Below are 22,337 nucleotides of genomic sequence, written 5' to 3' on the forward strand. Positions count from 1 at the left end.
ATAGTCTTAGATGACTTAAAATTACTGGTTCAGCTTGATTTTTCCAAAACAAGGTTTTTCCTTCATCTGTCTTCAAGTCCAAACAAAGAGAATCAGATATCTGAGCCAGGTAATCAGCATATTAAAATTACTCCCTCCCAGCTTCCTATGTTACATTGCTTCTTTACTATGCTGTTTCAGCTTTGAGTGGCTGCTTTGAGAACAGTTAAAGTTAATAAAAATCTCAGTGGTAAATAAAAAATATGAACACTTTATGAATTTGCATGTCATCCTTACGTAATGGCCATGCTAATCTTCTCTGTATGGCTCCAGTTTTAGTGTATGTGCTGATGAAGTGAGCACTATATTACTTATTGCATAGTTTCTTTTATTTTCTTTCTTTTTTTTCTAACATTTATTTATTTCTCTCCACTCCCTTGTTGTTTTTCACTTGCTGTGTTTGTTTCCATTCCTTGTTTCTTTAGGAGGTACTCGGAGCTGGACCTGGGACCTCTGATGTGGGAGGGAGGTGCCTATCCACTTCAGCCACCTCCACTTCCTGCTTTTGTTGTGTCTCTCATGTTTTTCCTCCCGGCGTGTCTTGTCAAGTCATCTTGTTGTATCAGCTCACCACACCTGTCCATCACATCAGCTCGCTGTCATCTTTTAGGAGGCATGGAAAGCTCTGCTCCTTACTTTGTTGGGTCTCTCATTATGTTTTTTTCTTGTACCTCTTGCTGTGTCAGCTTCCTGTGCCTGCCCGTTGAGCCAGCTCGCTATCTTCTTTGGGAGGCACAAGGATCTGAACCAGGGACGTCTCATGTGGTAGTTGGGAGCAAGTCACCTAAGCCACATCCACTTCCCATGTTGGCATTTATAAAGGGTATTTATTTGGGGGTAAAATCTTACAGTAAAGGGCCATAAAGAGTAAGTTATTTCCCTCACCGAAGTCTGTTGCCACATGTTGGAGTAAGATGGCTCTGGCCTTTGCTAGGGTTCAGCCTTCCTCTTCCTCCTTAGGCTCCATGGACCCAGCTTATTCTGATCTCAGCTACAGGCCAGCATAAGGCTCATCTGACTCCCCAGGTCTTGTTTCTTTCTGGGCTTTCACAGCTCTTCAGGGCTCTGGTCTCTTCAGCTACAAACTATCAGATGAACTATTTGACTCTCTCCTCAGGACTTCAGTGTCCAAAATGAAACTCTCTGTGTTCTCCTTCTCTGCGTATCTACTTCCCTGTCTTTGATTGAGCATCCATTTGTAGAGCCCACAAAGAGGGTGGGGGTGGAAAATTAAACCGAGTCACCCTAATGACATGGTCAAAAAAATCCCTAATCTTGATTTAATAGAAAAAAAAGTGAAACCTCTGAATCTAATATAATCTAATATGCCCAGAGAAGCAGACCAGTTTACGAACACAATCCATATCTATTTCTGTAATACATAAATAATGTCAAACTGCTGCAACATCCTGTACAGTTTTTGATTCAAAGAAAAACCATCACAATCTTCTTGTGAAGAAAATGGCACATCTTTATTTCTCTCTTGATTAGGATCCTAACCCTTGGCCTGCTGGCACGGATTTCTATGAACCTTCACGTGACTCCTCATGGAGCCCTTCCTGTAGTTTCCAGCTTCTGGAGCCCTGGATTCCTGAATCCTGTCAGCATTGCATTGGAATTTCTAGACCCTGGGTAGGTAGGTTTGTTACCTTGAGAAGTGACTGATAATTTCCTCTTGGTGACACACTTAGTTTTTTTCCCCTGTAAATTGTAGACTTTTTTTTTTTTAACAATTTATCCCCCCTTGCCATTTGCACTTGCTGTCTGCTCTGTGTATCCATTTGCTGTGCATTCTTCTCTGTCTACTTGCTCCCCTTTATTGCATCATCTTGCTACATCAGCTGTCTGTGGCATGGGCCACCAGCTTTCTGTGGCATGGGCCAGTTTGCCTTCACCAGGAGGCTGCTGGAATCAAACATGGAGGCTCCTGTATGGTAGACAGAGGCTCAATCACTTGAGCCATATCCTCTTCCCTAGACTATTTTTTATGAAGTTAAGTAGAGAGATAAACACAGAAGGCTGTTCCATTTAACTTCCCCAAACTCATATTCCACTTCCTTTAACCCACAGTGCCAGAAATCTTATAAGAAATAAGCAAGATTTCCAGAAGGCCTTTTCTTCCTCCTTCTCCTTACCAGTAATACCTGGTGAATTACTTACAAAAATTAAGTTGCTACTAACTTAAATTTTCATTGTCCAAAGAATCTCATCTTTTAAGAAGCTCACATGTGCCAGTAGAATCTGCCACTACTCTTGACATGAGAGCAGAGTACAAATGACTCTAATTCTATAAAAGACTACAAGGGAAGCCTCAGTTATATTTTCTGTTGTTAACTCCCTGTGCCCATTAGGGGAGAGGCTGGAGACACCAACAAGGCAGAGCCTGCCATTTCAGATGGTTCTGAATGGTTGCCATCTTGTCATTCTGTTTTTAAATTATTCTATTTCTTAAAGTTAAGAAATGATCAGAACAAAATGGTTTGCAATTCACTTACCCAGCCTTTTTAGTTTATTTTTATTCTCCATCTTGTATGGTGATTTATAATTATTTTTTGAAAATTTATTTTGTATTTTTTTCTCTCCTCTTCCCTGCCCCTCCCCCAGTTGTCTGCTCTCTGTGTCCATTCGCTGAGTGTTCTTCTTTGTTTGCTTGTATTCTTGTCAGAAGCATCGGGAGTCTGTGTCTCTTTTTGCTGAGTCAGTTCTCCGTGTGTGTGGTGCCATTCCTGGGCAGGCTGTGCCACTTTCGCACTGGGCAGCTCTCCTTACGAGGTGCACTCCTTGAGTGTGGGGCTCCCCCATGTGGGGGATACCCCTGCATGTCATGGCACTCCCTGTAGACATCAACACTGTGCATGGGCCAGCTCATCACATGGGTCAGGAGGCCCTGGCTTTGAACCATGGACCTCCCATGTGGTAGGCAGATGCCCTATCCATTGGGCCAAATCTGCTTCCCAATTTATTATTTTTGAATTTTATTTGGTTTTATTTTTATTTATTTTTGTTTGCTTGGAGGGACTGGGGATTGAACCCTGGACTTTGTACATAGGAACCTGGGACCTTGTACATAGGACCTTGTACATAGGACCTTGTACATAGGGCCTTGTACATGCTCAACTATTGAGCTATATGTGCTCCCGTATGAATTTATTTTTTATATCAGAGTTACATGTTAGTTAACAAGATACTAATTACAGTAGCAATAAATCTGCTTTAGTCAGCAGTTACACTCTTCCCTTATTTCTGTTCTTTCCTCAGTCTTTTGCTATCCATTTTGACTACTTCAGTCTGAGAAGAGATGTAGGTGTTATGGGGCAGAGGAACTGTTTTGCGGTTGAAGATACTCCTTCCTTTTGGGCTGTGGCTGGTCCATCATCATTGTGTTCATTGTCCATTGGAGGCCTGAAAAACTGGAGAGTAGGAACTGGCCATGTATCTGCTGGCTTTCAGACTCCGCCAATACAGAAACAGTACAAAAGGCTTTAAGTCTCTGAGAAATATTCTAAACAATTAAAATGAACATCGTAGGTTCATAAAAGGAGAAGAATCATAGTTAAGGGATTTATAAATGAGGATAACTATGCTCTATTGGGGAAATACCTTTTCATATATCCCCAGTTACTGCCTGCTGAGAGTGTGCTGGTTTCATGAGGCCCTGTGATCTGCCTGTGCTGTCCAGATGTTCCTAGGGCTCTCAGGATCAGGCTTTATTTTAACATACTTTTTATTTAATTTTAAAAGATATGTAGATAATAGAAATTGCTGCAGTAAAAAATATAGGAGATTCCCATATGCCTCACTCCTCACAACCCCCACTTTCCCCACATCAACAACTTCTTTCAATAGTGTGGTACATTCATTGCATTTGATGAATACAATTTGGAGCATGGCTACATAGTATGGATTATTGTTTACATTGTAGTTTACACTCTCTCTCAGTCTATTCAGTGGGTTATGGCAGGACATATAATGTCCTGCATCTATCCCTGCAATATCATTCAGGACAACTGCAAGTCCCCGAAATGTCCCCATATCACACCTCTTTTTCCCTCTCTGTGCCTTCAGCAACTCCACTGGCCACTGTCTCCACATCAATGATATGATTTCTTCCACTGGTAGAGTCACAATAATTCTATAGTAGAATACCAGTAAGTGCACAGTTATTCCTCCATCCTGAGGATCCTGGGATGGCAATGCCTACTCTACCTCTCAATTGAGAGGGGGCTTTGAACTCACATAACTGGTGGATGGGATTTTCCTGCAAGACAAGGTCTTTTTCCAGTTGCATCAGCAGCTGGTGCTTGGTGGTTGTATTAGTCAGTCAAAGGCATGCTGATGCCAAATACCAGAAATTGGTTGGCTTTAATAAAGGGTATTTATTTAAGGTAGGAGCCTACAGATACCAGACCATAAAGCATAAGTTACTTCCCTCACCAAAGTTTATTTTCACTTGTTGCCGCAAGATGGCTGCCAATAGCTGTGAGGGTTCAGACTTTCTGGATTCCTCCCTTCCAGGGTCTTGCTTCTCTCTGGGTTCATGATTCCTTTCTTCCTGCGGCTAGCTTCTCTTTCCTCTGTGAGCTTATGTCCCAGGGCTCCAGCTTAAGTTTTCAGCATCAAACTTCAACATCAAATCTTGAACGTCAGAATCCCTCAACTCTGTTCTTCGCCTTGACTTTTATCTGTGAGTCCCCACCCACCAAGGGGTGGGGACTCAACACTCTAATCATAACTCAATCATGCCCAGGTACAGATCAGACTACAAACATAATCCAACATCTATTTTTGGATTTCATAACCATATCAAACTGCTACAGTAGTAATCCCTCGGTGCCATGGATGCTCAGCTTTGGGAATCATGTCCCATGCTGGGGAGAAGGTAATGCATATGTATATTGAGTTTGGCTCAGAGAGTGGCCACATTTGAGCAACATGTAGACTCTCAGGAGGTAACTCTTAGGCACCCTGCAACACTAGGTCAAGTTGAAATTTCAACCACAACAGGCTCAAAAGCATAGTCATCAGTATCAAAGGTCCATCATTGGGACATCCGTCTTCACTGGTCACTGTCTTTGCACTTTGGGGATTGTCACTGTTCCATTGGGGAATGTGGCAGAGCTCCTCAGGTTGGGAACCCAGTACTCCCTCCCTGCAGGCCATCTCTAGAGAGCCTTTCAGTTCCAGGTCTACACACATGTGCTACCGGCATGGGCAGCTTACAGCCCACAAGGCCATAGGGCCCTGTTCCCCCTCACTGCTAAAAGGACTGTGACACACATAGGGGATTTCACTTCTGCCTCTCTGTCACAGTATCTCAGCTGAGACTGCCCTTTACTGGGCCCTTTGGTGTACACTTGGCCTTCTCTAAGAGCTCTTTCTTCTTGGGTACCTGTGATACCCTTTGCAGAGCCCCTTCCCCACAGGTGCTAGGTGCCGGTTGTCTCTCCGCACACTCTAGCCCCATGTCTGAACATCTTCCTCTGCCTCCCCTTTGACTTGTACCCACAAGGTGGATGGTGGAACAAGACACTCTAGGCAGGGCTCTGTACCTCTACAGAAGCTTTAATCAACAAGCAAGAACTGGAAGAAACATCTTTTTCAAAGTCCTGGAAAATTTTGAAGGGTTTCAATGAGCACCGAACTGAGAAAAATGTAAAAACAGTAGGGTTTCATGGCATCCTTGCTGGCCCTTCCCTCATCCCCTAACCAGCTCTGCAAGGAGCCAGCCCATGTTTTTAATCAGGGCTCTGGTCCAGTTCTGAAGGCAAGAGCATGACCTTTGTGCATATGCGAGGGTGCATGCGTGTCCATTCCATTGTGACTGGAGACAGCCTGAAGGGTGAACCTGGACACTCATTGCAGGCTTACCATCCCAGATATTGCCCTGCATGGAGAGGTGACTCACAGAGCTCTCCTATAGAACACTATAGGAGAAGAGTCAGTTTGCAGTTGCCTGCTGCAAAGGACTACAGGTCATGGGACATACTGTGTAGCACCTGGGACCGTGAAGAAACACTTGTTTCCTAACAGAATGATGATATTTGTCTCCATGTAAGTGGAAAAATTCCTAGGGTTGCATGTGTATGCCCAGGACAAGAGACAGCTGCAGAAAAGGCTGGGGAGGATCCTACACTTTTGCTTTGGGCTGTTCTTTATACTCAGAACAGCCAGGTTCTGAAGAACAGCACTCACACATGCCAATCTGGAAAGATTGGAAAAGGTTTTTTATGGTTGTTGTTGTTGTTGTTGTTAACTCCTGGTGATCACGGAAATCTCTGTCATCACACTACCTGAACACAAATATAAGGAATAGATGCTTCAGTCTCTAGATTCCAGAGTTAGCACCTTAAAATATAAAATTGCCCAGATTGCAACAAAAAGATTGCAAAACATAAACAGGAAGTGATAGCTTGTGCAAAGGACCAGAATAAAAAAAAACTAGAAATCACTGATGAGGAAACCAGCTCTTGGAAACACCAGTCACAGCCTTATGAAAATAGTCCTAAATATGCTCCAAGAGCTAAAGGAAATCAGAAAAACTAGATGAGCACAGAGAATTGTGATAGAGAGAAATCATGAAGAGGAACTAAAGAGAGCTGAAGCTCACAATGAGAAAGAATTTCCTACAGCGGTTCAATAGCAGATTGGAGCTCTCAAAAGAAAGTCAGTGACCTTGAAAATAAATGTAAAGGATTAAGTTTGAGAAGCAGAAAGATAAAAGAATGAAGAAAAGTGAACAGAGCCCAAGAATCTTCTTGAACACCATCAAGAGACCCAATATACTCATCATGGGGAGACTTCTAGAAGAAAGAGAAAGGGGTAGAGACAATATTTGAAGAAATAGTGGAACTTCCAAGAAGATTGTAGATTAGAAACACAGAACTCTCTACTCTGCCATTAAAATAGCTAGGGGACAGGCTAAAACAGGCTGGAAAAAGATCTAGGGTTTAGGATACCAGGCAAGGGTTGGACACTGCCCGGAAGAGAGAGGGAAAAAGGAGAGCAATCACGATGATAGCAAAACTGAGTTGAAACCAGCAGCTGCTACTGCCAGCACCCTCCCCCACACTAAAGACAGTCTAGAATTCCTAGGACTCTGAGCCAGCTACACAGGGGGCTCCAGGGATCCATTGCCCCAGAAAAGGGAAGACAGAGGGATACATCCGAAGGCTGACTCAGTTTCTGATCTACAGACTGGGTCTGTTTTGTCCCACCAGCCCTTCCAGGCTAGATGGGCCCATGTCGTTGTCTGCCCTGGGAGACAGCAGAGGACTGGAGTAATCCTACCCTGGCTATCTCCTCTCTTCTAGCCAGAACTGAGTGTTGAGGACACGCCTCCCCAGGAAAGGGGAGTCAGCCTATGGCTGACTCAGCTTCTGACCACACACTTGCTCTTAGTTCCACGAGCCCTTCCAGGCTGGGTGGGACATGCTATTTTCTGCCTTGGGAGCTGGATTGGGCTAAAGAGATATGACCCTCCCAATCTCCTTGTCTACCAACCAAGACTGATGGTTGAGGATGCAGAGGGGAGTGGAATTATTTCCTCCCTCGGAAAATGGAGGGGGCTATCAGTGAAGGCTGAAGGACTGTCTCTGAGAAGGTGTGAATTTCAAGCCTCTTAGCCTCCAGGCAGGAACCTCTAACAGGACAATCCAGTCAATGTTGTAGCTGACACAGTCCCAGCAGGCCCTGATCTCAGAGGACCACTAAAGTATGCCATCTCCTGGAAGAGCAAGGAAGTGGACATAAAACATCTAGGAAGCAGGTCTGCAGCCCATTCCTGGGTTGAGAGCCCAGTTTTGAGCAGCTCACAGGGACAATCCTAACGATCCAGGCTGAACCAAGAATCAAAGAGCAGCAGTAACACACAGCCTCCCACCACTAAGCCCCTACAAAAGCAAAAGAAATTGAGCATCTGACTAAACTATCATCCTAATCAGAAGCCTAGACGTCAGTAAAAAAATGATGAGCCATACTAAGAAAATGGAAGACACGGCCTAAGAAAAAGAATACATTCAAAGTACCAAAAAGGATGCATGATTTGAGTGAATTAATTAACAACAGCACTGAAATTTGCAAAACCAAATTAATGAATTGAAAGACAACATGTCTAAAGAGATAAATGACATCTAGAAGACATTGAGTGAGCGCAAGGAAAAATTTGAAATCTTGAAAAGAGAAGACACGGAGCTCATGGGAATGAAAGACACAATAGGTGATATTAAAAAAAAACACTGAAGCATGTAACAGCAGACTTGAAGTGATAGAAGGAAGAATAAGTGATACTGAAGCCAGAACAATTGAAACTGAAGAGAGCAAAGAATGGAAAAATTGGGCAGGGGCTCAGAGAGTTGAATGACAACATGAAATGCAATAACATACATGTCATGTGAGTTCCAGAAGAGGAAGAGAGAGAAAAGGGGTGGAAATAATGACTGAAAATTTCCCCACTCTCACAAAAGAAATGAACTTATATGTCCAAGAAGCTCACCATATCCCAATCAGAATAAATCCAAATAGACCTATTCCAAGTCACACACTACCCAGAATTTCCAATGTCAAATATAAAGAGAAAATTCTGAAAAACAGCAAGGGAGAAACAAACCATCACATAGAAAGGATGTCCAGTGTGACTTAGCATGGAATTCTCATCAGAAACAGAGGAGATGAGAAGAGAGTTGTATGCTATAATTAGGACACTGGAAGAGAAAAACTGCCAGCCAAGAATTCTCTGTCCAGCAAAATTGTCCATCAAATATGAAGGTGAGTATAAAATAGTCACAAACAAATATAAACTAAGAGTGTTCATGAAAACAACACACCCTTGCAGGAAATACTAAAGGAAGCCTTAGTTCCTGAAAAAAAAATCAAAGGAGAGAGAGACCTGGAAAAGAGTATAGATGAAAGGGTAGCAGAAAGAATAACCAAAAGTGTAAAAAGACAGGCAAAACTACGATACGACATGAAAACCAAAAAAGAAAATGGAGGATGTTAATACTGCATTTACAGTAATATCTTTGAATGTGAATGGATTAAACTCCCCAGTCAAATGATATAGGCTGACAGAATGGATAAAAAAGAACATGAGCTATCCATATGCTGCTTACAGAAGACTTATCTTAGACCCAGGGATAAAAAAGCAGCTAAAAGTGAAAGGTTGGAAAAAGATTGTCCATGAAAATAGTAACCAAAAATGAGCAAGAATAGCTATACTAATATTGGACAAAACAGACTTTAAATGCAAAAAAGTTATGAGATACAGAAAGTCATTATATATTAATAAAAGGGACAATCCACCATGAAGCTATAACAGTCATAAATACCTATGAAACTAACCATGGTGCCCCAAAACACATGAGACAAATTCTGGCAAAACTGAAGGGAGAAATAGATATCTCTACAATAATGGCTGGAGATTTCAAAACAGTTAGAATTAGAACAACTAGACAGAAAATCAGCTAGGAAGCAGAGAGCTTGAATAATATGATAAATGAGACTTTACAGACTTATACAGAATGTTGTACACAAACTCAGCAGGTTATACATTCTTCTCAAATTCTCATCTTTCTCCAGGATAGACCACATGTTGGGTCACAGTGTAGCTCTCAATAAATAAAAATGATTGAAATTCTACAAAGCACCTTCTCAGATCATAATGGAATAAAACTAGAAATCCATTAAAAGGAAACAAGTAAAGTAGCAAATGTGTGGAGCCTAAACAACTCACTTCTAAATAATCAGTGTGTCAAAGAAGAAATTGCAAGTGAAATTGGTAAATATATTGAAACAAATGAAAATGAGAACACAACTTATCAAAACTTAAGGGATACAGCGAAGGCAGTCTTAGGATGGAAATTTATATCCCCATAGATTCACTTAAAGAGGAAGAAAGCTAAACTCAAAAATTTAATGGAACCTCTAGAGAAACTAGAAAAGGAAAAACAAACCAATCCCAAAGAAAGCAGAACAAATGATATAATAAATATTAGAGCAGAAATAAATGAAATTGAGAACAACAACAAAAAAAAAAAATAGAGAAAAGCAGTAAAACCAAAAGCTGATTCTTTGAGAAGATCAATAAAATTGACAACCCCCTAGCTAGACTAACCAAGAAAAAAAGAGAGAAAATGCAAATAAATACAATCAGAAAGGAAAGGGGGAAGTTATGGCCCCACAGAAATAAAAAGGATATGAGGATATTATGAGAAACTGGATGCCAACAAACTAGACAACCTAGGTGAAATGGACAAATTTCTAAAAATTCACAACTTGTAACAACACTGATGTTACAAGAAATACAAGAATTCAACAAACCAATTCCATTGAAAGAGATTTAACCTGCCATTAAAAATCTCTCAACAAAGATATGTTTAGGACCAGAAGACCTCACAGGTGGATTCTACAAGTGTTCTGAGAAGAATTAACATCCATCATGTTTAGACACTTCCAAAAAATCGAAACTGAGGGAAAATTATCCAAACCATTTTATGAATCCATGATCACTCTGATAGCAAAGCCAGATAAAGACCCTATCAGAAAATTACACACCAATCACTCTAATGAACAATTCTCAAAAAAATACTTGCAAATCAAATCCAGCAGCACACCAAAAGACTTACATATCACAACCAAGTGTGATTTATTCCTGGTATGCAAGGATGATTCAACATAAAAAAAAGAAAATCAATGCAAAGCATTAACAAATAGAAGGGGAAAACCACATGATTGCAATTGATACAGAAAAGGCATTCTACAAAATCCAGCATCCTTTCTTGATGAAAACACTCTGAAAGGTAGGAATAGAAAAAATTCCTCAATATGATAAAAGGCATATTTGAAAAAACCCGCAGCCAACATCATACTCAATGGGGAAAGGTTGAAAGCTTTCCCTCTAACAGATGAGTTCAGTCAAGTGGCAGGATATGATATCACCACACAAATATCAATAATGTATTTATACACTAGTATTGAACAATTGGAGGAAGAATTCAGGGGAAAAATTCCATCAACAATGGCAACAAAAAGACTCGAATACCTAGGAATCAGTTTCACCAAAGATGTACAGGATCTGTATTTAGAAAACTATAAAACAATACTGAAAACAATCAAAGAAGACCTAAAGAAATGGAAAGACATTCCATGCTCATGCATTGGAAGGCTAAATATTGTGCAGATATCAATCCTACCCAAACTGATTTTATAGATTCAATGCAATGCCAATCAAAAGTCCAATAGCCTATTTTACAGAAATAGAAAAGGCAATTGCCAAATTCATTGGGAAGGAAAACTGCACCCTAATAGCCAAAAGCATCTAAAAAAAAAAAAAAAAGTGATGTGGAGGAATTTCACTGCCTGACCTTGAAAGAAAGCTACAGTCCTCAGAACAGCATGGTACTAGCATAAAAACAGGCAATGGATTTTAGAGAACAAAGCAGGGATTTCATTTATCATTAAGAAACATTTCCTGGAGCCAAAGAAGCACCTAGGTGGTCCGGTGATGATAGCAGATGCTGAAAGGTCAGTCCTGTCTCTGCGTGGAAGTTGTGGCCCCATCAAAGTGAAAGCTGAATCCATGGAAGATTCTGGAATTTCCCTAGAAATGGAAGCTGTGATAGTAAAGGAAGAATCAGAAGATCCTGATCACTCTCAAATAACATCGTTCTTCATAAGGCAATGAAGGATCAGAAAGAGAAGTGCCAGCTGAAGATTCTACTCAGCTGGTCACTTCAGAAACCAGTGAGGAACCAACTTCCAGGAAGATGGCAGACCAGAAATATACCAACCTCTCTTCTATTCCAGCAAAATAGGTAGAGGACAGTCAGAAAAGACCTGGGAAAAAATGTTGTAGGGTGTAGGACACCACAGGAATGCTGGATACCACCCTGAAGAAAAAGGGGCAAAGGAAAAGAATCATGATAGCAAAACCAAGTTAAAGCTGCAGCTGCAACTGGTGGCATGTTCCACCACCCTATAGACACTTTGAATTCTCAGGCCTTGGGGCCGGTGGCTACAGCAAAGTGGGACCAAGGAATCCACCTCCCTAGGAAAGGAGAGGGAGAGGGACACAGTGTGAGACTGGATCAGCATTTTTTTTTTTTAAAGATTTATTTATTTATTTAATTTCTCCCCCTCCCCTGGTTGTCTGTTCTTGGTGTCTATTTGCTGCGTCTTGTTTCTTTGTCCGCTTCTGTTGTTGTTGGCAGCACGGGAAGTGTGGGTGGCGCCATTCCTGGGCAGGCTGCTCTTTCTTTTCACGCTGGGCGGCTCTCCTTACGGGGCGCACTCCTTGCGCGTGGGGCTCCCCGCGCCCCACGCGGGGGACACCCTTGCGTAGCACGGCACTCCCTGCGTGCATCAGCGCTGGGCATGGCCAGCTCCACACAGGTCAAGGAGGCCCGGGGCTTGAACCGCGGACCTCCCATGTGGTAGACGGTCGCCGTAGACGGTCGCCCTACCCACTGGGCCAAAGTCCGTTTCCCAGCATTATTATTATTATTTTTTTTTTGTTAAGGTACGGGGCTCAAGATTGAACCCGGAACCTCATGTGTGGAAAGCGAGTGCTCAACCACTGAGCCATGTTGGCTTCCCTGACTCAGTTTTTGTTTTTTCCTTTTTTTTTCTTTCTTTTTTATTAAATCCTTTTTTTTGAAAGATACAAAGATCACAAAAAATGTTACATTAAAAAATGTAAGAGGTTCCCACATATCCCACCCCCCACACCTCCCAGTCCTCCCATGTCAAAAGCCTCTTTCATCAGTGTGGCACATTCACTGCATTTGGTGAATACATTTTGGAGCACTGCTGCACAGCATGGATATAGCTTACATTGTAGTTTCCACTCTCCCCCAGTCCGTTCAGTGGATTATGGTGGATACATAATGTCCAGCATCTGTCCCTGCAATATCATTTAGGACAACTCCAAGTCCTGAAAATGCCTCCACATCTCATTTTTTCTTCCCTTTCCCTGCCCTCAGCAACTAGCATGGACTCTTTCTCCAGATCAATGCTACAGTTTCCACAGATTTGGTCTGCTTTATCCCAGGAGTCCTTCCAGGCTGGTAGGACCACACCATTGTTTGCCTTGGGAGTCAACATGAGCTAGAGAGATCCAACCCTCTCAGGCTTCCTCTCTGCTGACTGAGGCTGGTTGTTGAGGATGCAGAGGGGAGAGGAATTATTTCCTACCTGGGAAAAAAGGGGGCTGCCAGCCAAGGTTACAGAACTACCTTTGAGCAAGTTTGAATTATGAGGCACTTAGTCTCCAGGTAGGATCCTCTCTCACTTTGATCCAGTTCATGTTACAGCCAAGACACAACCAGTTGATCCCCGCCATCTTCTGGCAGACCAAGGAAATTCACATAAGGTAATTGAAAGTAAATAAATACATGAGGCTTTTGTGGCCTTCACAGAGTCCCTCCTCAAGTCCCTTGGAAGCGGGTTTGCAACCCAATACTGGCTCCAGTGCCCAGATTTGAGCAACTAACTGAGAATCCTAAAGACCCAGAACAGGTTGAATCAAGAATCAAAGAACAGCAGTAACACACAACCTCCTATCACCAAATCCCCATGAAAGAGAGAAATTGAGCATTTGAGTAAACTCACCATCCTAACCAGATGTCTAGATATCAGCAAAAAATTACAAGGCATACTATGAAAATTGAAGAAATGCCCCAAGGAAAGGAATATATCAAAGCCCCAGATGAGATACAGGATTTTTTTAGGATGCAGAAGTTTTTATTTGCCACCTACTACCCAAAGGTACTCTGCTTCTTGCTGCCTCAACATATCAGAGATACACATGACCATTATATATTAATAAAAGGGACAATCCACCATGAAGACATAGCAGCCGTAAATAAATATGCACCTATCAGGGATGTCCCAGAATACATCAGGTGAACTCTGACAAAACTGAAGGGAGAAACAGACATCCCTATAATAATCCTTGTTGACTTCAACAGCCCACTCGCATCATTAGAACACCTAGAAAAAAGATCAACAAGGAAACAGGAAACCTGAACAATATGATAAACAAGCTAGACCCAACATGTGCACAAAATTGCAACAAACTCAGCAGATTATACATTCTTTCAAATGTTCATGGGTCTTTCTCCAGGGTAGACCACATGATAGCACAAGGCATTCTTCAACAAATACAAAAAGACTGAAATTATATAAAGCACCTTCGCACGTTAGAATGGAATGAAACTCAAATAACTGACAGGAAAGAGGTAAATTTGCAAATGTTTGGGGCTGAACAAAACACACTTTAATAATCAGTGGGTCAGAGAAGAAGTTATAAGTGAAATTATGAAAAATACATTCAGATGAATGAAAACAAGAACAGAACTTACTAAAACTTATGGGATACAGGATAGGCAATTCTGAGTGGGTAATTTATAACACTATAACCTATATTAAAAAGAAAAAGAAAAAGCTGAAATCAAAGATCTAACCAAACAATGAGAAACTAGAAAAGAAGAGCAAACCATTCCCAGTGCAAGCAGAAGGAAAAAAGTAGTAAAGATTAGAGCAGAAATAAATGGTTCTGAGAACAAGAAATGGAGAAAATCAACCAAACCCAAAGCTCAATAAAATTGACAAACCCCTAGGTAGACCAACAGAGAAAAAAGAGAAGATGTAAATAAATAAAATCAGAAATTACAGAGAGGATGTTACAACTGGTCCCACAGAAACAAAAAGATTGTAAGAGGATATTATGAAAAACTATATGCCAATGAACTAGGCAACGTAGATGAGATGGACAAATTCCTTGAAATGCACAAACTACCTACACTGACACTACAAGAAATACAAGAAGTTAACAAACCAATCACATTTAAAGGGATTGACTCAGTCTTCAAAAATCTCCTAACAGGGAAGCAGATGTGACTCAGGCAGTTGGGTACCCACCTATGACATAGGAGGTCCCAGGTTCAGTTTCTGGTGCTTCCTACAGAAGACAGGCAAGACAGCGAGTTGACATGATAGGCTGGCATGACGTGCTCTCACAAGATGATTCAATGAGGAGGCACAATGAAGAAATGCATTGAGAGACCAAATAAGTGGGAGCAGAGGTGTCCCAAGTGATTGGGTGCCTCCCACCCACATGCACGATCCAGGGTTCCATTTCTGGTGCCTCCTAAAAAGAGACAAGTGCACAACAAACAGACACAGAGAGCAGACAATGAGCATAAACAATGAGGGAGGGGTCATACCCCACTCTGCACACCCTTGCTCACCACCGTTCCATGGCTCCCAGTTCTCTCTCCTGCTTTTCATTCAGCCTTTTCATATACTCCCTCCATCCTGACCCAGCTCTATCCCTTCCTGAACTTCACATACTTCGTGTGTCAGCTCAGAGGTCATTTCTTCTAAAGCTTTCCTTGGCCCTTCCTCAGGGCTCCTGCTGTCCCCAGGTTGCTTTGACATCCTGGTCACTGGGTGGGTAGGGGCCAGGAGCCCAGTGGGGGAGACAGGCTGGAGGCGTGGGGCCACAGGTATGACCTGAGAATGGCTCAGCTGGGGTTTCTCTCTCTCTCAGGCAGGGAGGTTCGGGCTCATTCCCATGACCCTCACTCTGGGCACTGGAGCAGTTTGGCTGGGCATGGTGAGTGGCTGCCACCTGCTCCCTGTGGCTGTGGCTATGGTGCCTGCATGCCCAAGTGCCCTGTGCTTGCAGGTGGTGTCTTAGGGTGAGGGTTGAGTTGGGGAGCTAGACGTGGGTCTGCCCTGCCTCTCCCAAGGTCACCTTCCTCTGTGACCTGCTGCTGCTGTATGTGGATGGAGAAACCCATTTCTCTTGGAGGAACAAGTACGAGGAGGTGAGCTGTGGGCCAGCTGGGTGCTGAGGCCACTGTGCCAGGCTGCTGTGCTCCCTGAGAGGATGGAGGACAGAACCCTGACCCTCTGTCCTTACCTGCAGGCAAAGGCCCCGAGTGTGACAGCTCACCCCGTGTGGACCCAGCTGATTTTCCCAACCCCACAGCAGGCTGCCCAGAGGCCTTAGACAGGGCCAGCACCTTACTCCTCCCCCAGCCAGGTGGTGACACCAGGGGTCAGGGCTCTGGTCCCACCACCAGCTCACCAGCTCATGCCTGAGGCCTGGGGCTGTTCCTCCCGGATGAGTGGTCTGGAAGGGTGGGGGACCTCAGGGATTAAAGACCAGAACCCTCACACCCCCAAGAAGACTCTCTTTCCCTCCCCCTCCTCCCTCCACACCCCCACCCTCCCTATTTCAGTCTTGGTAGGTGCTCCCCGATGTGGGAGCCAAGTCATCTGTTTCCATACAGAGACCTGCCATGAAACCATGGAGACAGGGAGAGCCTGGGACACCCACATCTCTGGTTGCTGGTGGCAGGCTGTTCTCCCAGCCTCTGTCACCATCTCCCACAGGTGCCACCTCCTCCCCTGTCTCCCACAGGTACCACCCACTGGCCGTTGTGGACTCAACCCTTTGAACTCTCCTTCCCTGGGTATGTGCAGCCTGAGCCCAGGCAAGGTAGCAAGAGGCTACCCAGGGCAGGTCTCATCCAGCTTTGGGGCTCGTCTGCAGAATGGAGTTGGGGAGTAGCATCTGCTCAGCTTAGAAGCATCAGCCCCTTTCCTGAGGGAGCCATGCTAGGGACAGGAGGGCTGGGGGGAGGGGAGGAGAGGGCAGAGGGGCTGTGTTGGTGGTCACTGAGCACTTTGGGGTCCTTTTATGTGAGTCCCTGGTCACTCCCAGCCCCACCCTGCCCCTCCACCCCCAGGCTTCCTGGGAGCCCTGAGGACAGGCACCCAGTGCATCTGGAGTTCACTGCTGCCCCAGTCTGTGCCTAGGAACCTATCTGGGCAGCTCCCCCTGCCCCCCATAGCCTGGGGTGCCTGTGCTTGGGAGGCCCAGGCCCGGAGGCACAGGCAGAAGAACTATCTGGAAGGAATGCTACCATGGGGCATCAGAGGGGCAAACCTGCCCCCTGCCTGCTGGCCATATTCCAGGTCTGGAGCCATCTCCTGGGGCCCAGTGCTGCCTGCCAGAGAAGTTCCTCATTGTCCCAGGGCCAACAGTCACACACCCTACTGTCTTGGAGTCCTGGGAAGCCAAAGGTTCTCTGGAAACCGAGCCTCTCTCCTCACTTCTGGGGGATGTGGGGAGTCTTTGCGTAGGTGCTGACCCCATTTCCATCATGGGCCCCTTCGCCCTTGAGACACAGCCTATGCCCACCATGCATGTCTCCCTTCTGAGCTGGACAGAGGGCACTGGCCTGGCCCAGCCCTGACCTCCCCTTTTGCAGAGCTTTTGGCATATCTGCTCTGCCTTGGGGCAATCAATTGGTTCCCAAGGGTAGATGGGGACTCAGAGCCACAAAGAATGCCACAGTGGCCATGGCAGCAGGCCACTCAGATGGCCAAGTAGGTTTTATTTTAGATCTCCATGCACCAAGGGCTTCTTTCCTGCCCGTCCAGCAGCCTGGCCTGTGGCTAGAGCATGTCACAATCTGTTGGATGGCGCTTGGTAAAGAGTCCACAGCACCAGCACTAACCATGGCTGGATCCCCAAGGAACCGGAACTTGGGGCTGTTGACTGAGGGCCTGAGGGCCTGAGGCTCCCCGACCCACAACAGCCCAAGCAGCCCAGGACAGAAGCAGCACGGGCACTGGCAGGTCACGGGCCGGCCTCACATACCAATGGGCAGCTCCGTGCGGTCAGGCTCCTGGGCAGGTAGCTGCACAGCCTGCACCCTCTCCTCCAGGTCGCACTGGGCAATACCATATGGTGCATGTTCGCTAGCCTACTCCTGTGGCTCCTGCAGGTTCTCCTTGCTGTGCCGAATGCCATAGCTGAAGTACACGACAAGTCCTGCGGTGGTGGGAGGGTCTGAGAGGCAGATCCAGCCCGTCTGGCCCTCTTCCCACCACCTGCTCAGCATCCCGACCTCCCATGCCCCACCTCACCCCAGCTCACCAATCAGCAGCCAGACAAAAAAGCACAGCCAGGTCACGTAGCTTAGATTCAGCATGAGGCAGATGTTGAGGAGGATACTCAAAGCTGGCGTCAGGGGCACCAGGGGTGTCTGAGGGGGCAACAGCTGAGCTGTGGGGAAGATCTGCTGGCCAAGGGCCTCCTTTTACCCCTTGGGAGATTTGGGAGGCATATGCCCACTCCCTGTGCAGAAAGAAAGGGTGGTGGTGGGTGCAGTGCTTCCCCAGCCCTCCAAGCTCTCCTTGTTCATCTGCTGTGGCAGAAGCTGGCCATGGGGCCAGCTGGACTATGAGCAAGGGATTGAGGGGGTGTGTTGGGGCAGTACCTGGAAGGTATCCTGTAGGCGCTCTTGCTGGTGGGCCGCCAGGACAGCGAGACTGAGCAGAAAGGTGACCCCGGTGAGCAGGACCAACAGGATGTAGCCCCAGCGTGGGAGGTGCAGGGTTGAGTCCCCAAAGATGAGCACGACACTCAGGGTGATGGCAGAGGCCACCAGGAGCCTGAGGGCCCAAGCCACGGCGGTTCCGTGGCTGCACTCACCCAGGGAGCCCAGGTAGGGCCTCAGGGCTGGCCGCAACTGCCCGGGCTCGGGACCTGAGGCTTGCTCACCGCTCACTGGCTGGAGGGGCACTGAGGAGTTGGCCTCAGGCTCAGGGCTGGCTGGACCCAGGGACCTGGGCTGAGAGGTTTTCTGGAAGTGCAGCCTTATGGTGCTGGCGGCCACGAAGGTGTAGGTCAGCAGCCACCCAAAGGAGATGAACTGCACCAGTACATAGAAGTCCAGCACCAGCGCCAGGAGGGCCATGAGGACCCCAAACACCAGGGTGCCCATCACGGGGACCTGGGTCCTGGGGTGCACACGGGCAAATACCTGGAAGAAGAGCCCATCGGCCGCCATGGCATAGACCAAGCGAGGCAGGAAGAAGAGAATCCAGAGCAGGACCGTGATCATTGCTGTGGCAGAGGGGTGGGAGTGAGGGGCCCATCAGCAATGGTTGTGAGCCAGGCTGGGTGTGGGGTGCTCAGTTACCTCCCACCCAGTTTCAGTCACAGGCCCACTGGAAAATTTGGGAAGGTGGTGAGTGGGAGTGGGGGATTCTCTAATCATCACAGCCCTCCTGGGATAGTTACACAGCAGGGGTCAACCCGGGAAGCCCAGGACATGGGGCTGCCTCTCTCCCCACCACCCCACCCAGTTCCCATCCTGCAAGGCACTGATTCCTCACCACAGAAGGAGCCTGCTGTCACGATGAAGCCTGCCCAGCTGTAACCCCGCTGGTAGAAGGCATCAGCGAGCGCTGAGACTGTGTCGAGGCTGTGCCGGGGAACCATGAGGGTAAGCATGGTGGAGACCAGGATGTAGGCTGTGGTCACAAGGCTGACATAAATGGCAATGGCCATGGGCACAGCCTTCTGCGGGTTCCGGGCCTCCCTGCTAGAGATGGCGATGAGTTGGAGGCCCCCAAAGGTGTAGAGGCAGATGGCAGCACCAGCCATGATGCCTGAGAAGCCCAAGGGCACAAAGCCGCCTCCCTCAGTGCTCCAGTTTTCCAGACTGGCCAGGGAGAAGCCCATGATGACAATAAAGATGATGATGCAGAGGTTGATGACTGTGAAGGTGTAGTTGAGCCAGGAGGAGATGTGGGCTCTGCAGGAGAGAAAGGCAGAGGCAAGAAGAATGATGCCAGAGGCCAGGAAGTCTGGGTACGTGGCCAGGAAGGGCACCTGCCAGGTGCTTATGTGTGTTTCAGTGAGGTAGCGAATTTGGTAATTAAACATGGCATCCAGGTAGCCACTCCAGGCCTGGCCCACCATGGCACCACTGAGGAGGTTCAGGAGCAGCACATTCCAGCCAACGAGGAAGGCCCACAGCTCACCCATGGACACGTAGGTGAAGAGGTAGGCAGAGCCTGGACCAGGTACGCGGGCTGCAAACTCTGCGTAGCACAGGGCCATCAGCAGGGCGGCCACGGCGGCCACCATGTAGGACACAAGCATGGCAGGACCAGCCATCTGCCTTGCCTCAGTGCCTGTAAGCACGTAGAAGCCCACGCCCACCATGTGACCCACTCCTCGAAGTATCATGTCCAGCATGGACAGGCCGCGACTGGGTGATATCTCCGTGGTGGACTCCTCCAGTGTCTTCAGTCGGTTCAGCTTCCTGCAGAAGTGTGCCAGGCTGGCGGCGCTGGGCAGTCGCCAGGCCATGGTGGGCAGCAGAGAGGGGTGCGGGCCCAGCCACCTGCCAGGGTCAAAGGGGAATGAAGGGCTGCCAGGTGGGTCAGGCATCTTCAGTCCCTTCTGGATTGCCCACCCACAGCCCAGTCCTGTCCTTGACCTGGGGATACAAGCACATGCACCTGCCAGAGGGCTGAGCTGGGGGAGGGCTCAGGGTTCGCTGCAGGGGGTGCAGGTTGTCACAGGGAAGCACGGGGGTCCTGCCTGCCTGCCTCCTTTCCCTAGTGAATCTGGTGCAGCCAGACCTGGGGGGTGAGCTGAGTGTCACTGAGGGCAAGGTGGGAACATTCGCAGGGAGCATGAGGTGGGAAACCGTCCTGATTAGGGATCTGAGAGCAAAGTGGAAACCGGGAATAGGACCACCTCGCCTCCGACCGCGGTGGTCAGTCCCTTCACTGGGCGCCAAGTCCCAGGTCCGGAGCCTGAAGCCCAGTGCACCTCTCCACGCCGCCAATCCTGCCGCTTCCCTGTCCCAAGCACCCGGGCCTTCAACCCCAGTCCCCGCCAGTCTCAGCCCTACTGGCACAACTGGCTGCGACCCTCCTGCTGCCGCTGCCGCCTCCCCTCAGCGCCCACCCCGCCCCCGCCAGTGCCCCGGGTCGCTCCCTCACCCGAGCCCAGAGCCGTCCCCCGCCCACCCTCCCCTCCACCCCGACCCCACCCTGGGGCCACGACCACGGACACCGCCTCGCTGTCTGGCGCCCACACTCCGCACACCGACCCCCCATGTCTGCACACCTCAGTCACCCACGCATTTTCTCTCCCCACGCACGCGCCAAAATGGTCCACCCTACCCTTCTTTACCAGATCAAGACCAGCACTAGCCAGGTTCCTGGGAAGCTCTATGCCCACAGATAAAGAAGCGAAGGCCACCAGGAAGTGCCAAGCCTGGTGCAGGGTCACCGGGTGAGCTGGGGGCGGGGTTAAGACGCAGATATGGGCCTCTTTACCCACCCACTTCACCCCTTAGCCAGCACCTGCCATGAATGCACCCGAACCTCTGCGTCAGAGGTGTGGAGGCCTCTAATGAGTTGATTCTGGGGGTTTGGTGAGTGGCCCTGGGCAGGGCTGGCAGGGATGGGGAGGGGAGTGCCTGCGACCAAGCACTTAACAAATGCTGGATGTTCTGAGCTTTTAGCTACAAACACCGCCCTTCTGAGGAGGGCTAAAGCAGCCTCCTGGGCCCCCTCAGAGGCCCAAGGAGTCACAGTTAGGTGTGGAGGACTCTGGGGGACCACGACCCTGTTCCCAGACCAGTCACATGTAGTATCCCATGCCCTCAGGCGGCCATCTAAACTCCCTGGGGTTCATTTTTTTCCTGAGTCCAAGTGTCATCCTAGTATTGCTGCATGACTGAAAGTGAAAAGGATGGTGTGAACTATTCTTACTTGTTTAGAGCCAAATGATCACCAGACCCAGCCACATTGAACCAAACCAGAATGCATCCACCCTCTTTCATCAGGGGTATGACCTGACCTTGTTTCTGTAAATTTGGACACTCCCTCTTAAAATGACCAGGTTTTCTACAGTGATAACACCCTGCAGAGTCCTGCACTCTCTCAGTCCCTTTATCCAAGCTAACGCAGCTGGCTCTGCCTGCCTCCTCCCTGCCTTGCATCTAATCTTTCTGGACCATATGGTAGATCATGCTCATCATGACTTTCATTTTCTGCTTCAGCTTTTCCCCCTCTCTTCTCCCAAGCACTTTGAGACTCTCTCCATAACTCCTCCAGTGGTTTATCCATCCTAACACCCATCCATTCATTTTCTGGATCTTATTCTGAATATCAGGCCCAGAACCCTTTACATAGCAGACCTTTAGCATTCCCTGGGGCACAGAGTAACCAGGGTACATTCCTGAACAGATCCTCACATGGTCCCTCAACTCTGCAGGTAAGCAGAGGGAGTGTCATCTTTTTCTTGATTCACCTCAAAGGTCTTCCTTAAATTTTGGGATTTAGGTATGGCCAATTGTATCCCCTGAATAATGAGGTCTCTAAGATCCTTTATTTATGCTCATCACCCTGACCATTATTATTATAGTTAAGGGAACACTTGCTCTCCTGCCATTACCCCTGGTCCAGGCGCCTGTTGC

At 47.2% G+C, this 22,337-nt stretch overlaps 1 protein-coding gene and 1 non-coding gene across 2 annotated transcripts; both read right to left on the reverse strand.

The window, feature by feature from the left end:
* Nucleotides 1–235: 235 nt before the first annotated feature.
* Nucleotides 236–342, reverse strand: LOC111766060 (U6 spliceosomal RNA). The gene has a single exon (XR_002798223.2). It is a non-coding gene; the product is annotated as a U6 spliceosomal RNA (small nuclear RNA).
* Nucleotides 343–17,813: 17,471 nt separating this feature from the next.
* On the reverse strand, nucleotides 17,814–20,232 carry LOC131274459 (cationic amino acid transporter 4-like). The gene is made up of 4 exons (XM_058281014.2): nucleotides 19,231–20,232; nucleotides 18,330–18,958; nucleotides 17,987–18,095; nucleotides 17,814–17,881 (listed from the first exon to the last, which is right to left on the reverse strand). The coding sequence occupies exons 1-4, from the start codon at nucleotides 20,210–20,212 to the stop codon at nucleotides 17,814–17,816; spliced, it is 1,788 nt and encodes a 595-aa protein (XP_058136997.1). The 5' UTR covers nucleotides 20,213–20,232.
* Nucleotides 20,233–22,337: the final 2,105 nt, after the last annotated feature.

Source organism: Dasypus novemcinctus, chromosome 19 (assembly GCF_030445035.2).
Source record: "Dasypus novemcinctus isolate mDasNov1 chromosome 19, mDasNov1.1.hap2, whole genome shotgun sequence".
Lineage (NCBI taxonomy): Eukaryota > Metazoa > Chordata > Mammalia > Cingulata > Dasypodidae > Dasypus > Dasypus novemcinctus.